Raw genomic sequence first — 3,664 nt, forward strand, 5'->3', positions numbered from 1 at the left:
TAAATTTATTTAAATAATAATTTAATGAAAATTGAGAATGACATAACATTTTTTATAGTTCTAAAGTTTACTCGCACAAATATTTAAATTTGAAAAAAAAAAAATTTACTTCCATGGTCTCATAAACAATACGTCACATCTTCAAATACAAATCTAAATATTCCAGCAAAGAGGGCATTACATTATTTTATTTTAGAATATACGTATTGTGTTCATATATTCTTTCAAATGAAGATTAAACATTTGAAAAAATATTTTACTGCTCATTGTTCATTGGTTGAAATATTTTCTTTATTAAAATTAATAGAAAAAGTTAAAAACCTCAGAAAAATTGGAACCAACCAAAATAAATTTGTAAAAATTAATTGTACAAAATAAACGTCATGCAAACTATAGAATAAGACCTTAATACATTTATTAACAAGGTTATGCAAGCAAATTAATTGTTTTTAGTTGAAGCAAAACATTAGTGTAAACATAAATTAATTACAACAACCAAACAGTATGGTCGGCACAGACCAGTGAAATCTCTAGAAACATATGGAAAAAATGTGCAGCCGTTTTTCTCAACTATCACCATTAAATACACAACCAAATTTATTTCTAGAAAGCTCTGTAAATTTATTATTCATTCAGCTATAAATAGAATGATTGAGGCTGGGATATCAGCGCTCACTTCCTGAGTATTCTGCTGTGTAATTTTACTCTGTGTTTTTCAATTAGTCTCCGCCTATACAGGCGGGGACTAATAATTTGAGCTGGAAAGACTAACTAGCTATTCTTTCACGTCTATAACAAATTTTAATATGCAAACTAACATAAATATTTAGGTCGATTTGATATTATCCTTAATTAACAAAGTCAAGTTTTTTAATTCAAAGTTGTTTAGCTTTGCATTATCTTCTTAAACACTTAAATGATTTAAGATAGTGTCAATAGCTCATAAAGAGGATATCTGTATTGCATTGATGGAGACTGAATTCCTCATCAATGCACACTGAAAATGTAAAGAAGCGTACTCTGGTTATTGCCCATTATGTCTATTTTCTTTTCATTCAATGCTCCAATGACCATTCTTCTAATTTATTTTCTAACTTCTTCCATCATAACCATTCTTGTCATTTATTTTCTTCTTCTTGCATCACAAGACAAAGAAGCCATTATGCAAAGCTTGCAGAGAAAGCATGTCCTGATAACAGGAGGATCTGGTGGCATTGGGCTTGAGATTGCCAAGGAAGCAATTTTAAAAGGTGCTTATGTGACCTTGGTGGCAAGAAATCCATCTAAACTTCTCAAAGCCTCTGAAGAAGTAGTAAGGGAAGAACGGTGTGGAAAGGATAGGATCAATACCAAGGTCAAAGAAATCAACCAACGTTTGCTTATTTCATCATATGTTTTGATAGATGGTTGCACAAACTGTTTTCATTTTTTTTCCATCTTGTTTTCATGGTTTGTGCAGGTTGCAGATGTAAGTGATTATGAAGCCATTTACAAAGCCATCCATGAAGCTTTTCAATGGAGGCCAGTTGACATACTTGTGTGCAATGCTGGTGTGACCAAGATTTCATATCTTGAACAAGTCCCTATTGAAAAAGTTGATGCCACGGTTGGTACAAACTTGAGTGGCACACTCTATACACTCCATGCGGCTCTTCCATTGATGAAACAGAGGAGCAGCCATTCTCAGGGCTCCGCCATTGTGCTCATGGGTTCACTTGCTTCACTGGTATATAAATCTCATACATAATCATTTAGACTTCTGCATTTGGGTTTATCAAGTGTGCTTAGTTTCTGGATTCAGCTTTATTTGCATCAATGTTTCAGATTACATTTCATTCTAGAGTTTGATGAGATCATGGAATCATCGATGCAAATAACTTCTATGAAGACTGAAAATCTAATCTCTCTGGGTTCTATGAGTTTTGATTTTCATAAAGTGTGATTAGTTTCTAGATTCAGTGTTATTTCCATCAATGTTTCAGATTACATTTTAACTTATAGCTTGATTAAATTATATAACACAATTCAAATCACTTCTATGTAGTTGAATCTGGAAACTAAACATACTTATTATTATAGACTGGGAAAATCTAGGTCTCTTCTAGTTTTGATTTTCATAAAGAGATTAGTTTCTGGATTCAACTTGTAGGAGTTATTTGCATCAACATTTCAGATCACACTTTATATGACCTTTCTACAACTATCTTTCATCGTAGTGATAGGTCATTTAGTATGATCTGAAACCTCAATAGGTCATTTATTATGATCTGAAACCTCAATACAAATGACTCCTTCACAATTGAATCTAGAAACTAATCACGCTTAATAGTATGGACTGTAGAAATCTATTCATCAACGTTTCAGATTCAACAGTATGAAAGTTTATGCATCAACATTTCAGATTACACTCCTAAATCCTTCAACATCTTTCTCACAAGAATGATAGATAGATATAATTCTAATCTAGAACCTAAAACTAAGTACAACTATCATTATAGACTCTGAAAATCTAAAATTTCGGGTCCCATAAAATTTCTTTAGTCATCCACAAAGATTTCTTGGTTTGGGCGTTCTTTTGATCTAGTTTATCTTCAATGGGCGCATGTTAATCTGATGAATGGGTATTTTGTTGTAGTACCCTTTATATGGCAGTGGGGTTTACGCCAGTACCAAATATGCTCTGAGGGGTATTGCTGAAAGTCTCAGGCTCGAACTCTTTCCATACAACATTCGAGTCTCTCTTATCTGTCCGGGAACAGTAGAAACTCAGATGCTAAATGAAATCGAAGGTGGGTTCTCAGATCACATCATAACTTAAAGCTAATAAAAATAATAATTGATTAGAAATATTTGTTATAAAATATGGTTTAATGGAAATTTTTGTTTCACGAGAATGCTGTTTCTAGATTGTATTGCCTTTATAATTTTTATATCAATATTTTTTTGAAATTTTATGATCTATCATCAATGATATAATAAAATGACAAGCACAATTGTGTCTAAAAACAACATTATCTTGATATAAAAAATTATAGAAATCTGTATGACTATTTTGTTTCATTATTAATTGTCTTCCCCTTGAACAAGCAATTGAACAAGCACAATTGAGTAGTGCAGATTGCAGATCAGATCCTAAATTTTCATACATAAAAAACAAGACCAGCTTCTACAAGAGGAGCCGAGCGGAGGATCCACGGGATGTAGCCAAGGCTACTCTGAAAGCTGTCAAAAATGGCAAGTTTTTTGCTGCAACCAGCATGAAGGGGTATGTTCTAAGTATTTTATCTCCTGGGTTATTGCCTGCTGATTCCGTTTTGAAAGGGGTCCTTGAATTGATTATGTTTGTACCTGTGAGGATAGCAAGCTATATAATCTCTGCATATATCTTTGCTGTCATTTGGTGGAATCATGGACATGATGATTCTAAGTTTAAGTCAAGGAAGTAACCTGAGGGTTTCTTATTTTGCTAAATGTAATAGATTGAAAATATATTTGGTGTTATTATTAATTTTCAGTGTAGAATTATTAATATATAATTCAAGTTTTGAAAGTTGGATACAAGTATTTATGGTTTTTGATTATTTTTGAAGAGAGAATTACAAATAAGTAGAAATATTATGTACTTCAATTTTCATAAATAGAAGAATATTGATTATCAAATTTG

General features: G+C 32.0%; 1 protein-coding gene across 1 annotated transcript; it reads left to right on the forward strand.

The window, feature by feature from the left end:
- Positions 1–1,162: 1,162 nt before the first annotated feature.
- LOC149580668 (3-dehydrosphinganine reductase TSC10A-like) lies at positions 1,163–3,446 on the forward strand. The gene is made up of 4 exons (XM_089814441.1): positions 1,163–1,354; positions 1,460–1,726; positions 2,636–2,789; positions 3,118–3,446. Exons 1-4 carry the CDS (start codon positions 1,163–1,165, stop codon positions 3,444–3,446), a joined length of 942 nt encoding a protein of 313 aa, XP_089670567.1.
- Positions 3,447–3,664: the final 218 nt, after the last annotated feature.

This window comes from Cupressus sempervirens, chromosome 1 (genome assembly GCF_028749045.1).
Source record: "Cupressus sempervirens isolate cs-2001-9-10 chromosome 1, ASM2874904v1, whole genome shotgun sequence".
NCBI classification, from domain to species: domain Eukaryota; kingdom Viridiplantae; phylum Streptophyta; class Pinopsida; order Cupressales; family Cupressaceae; genus Cupressus; species Cupressus sempervirens.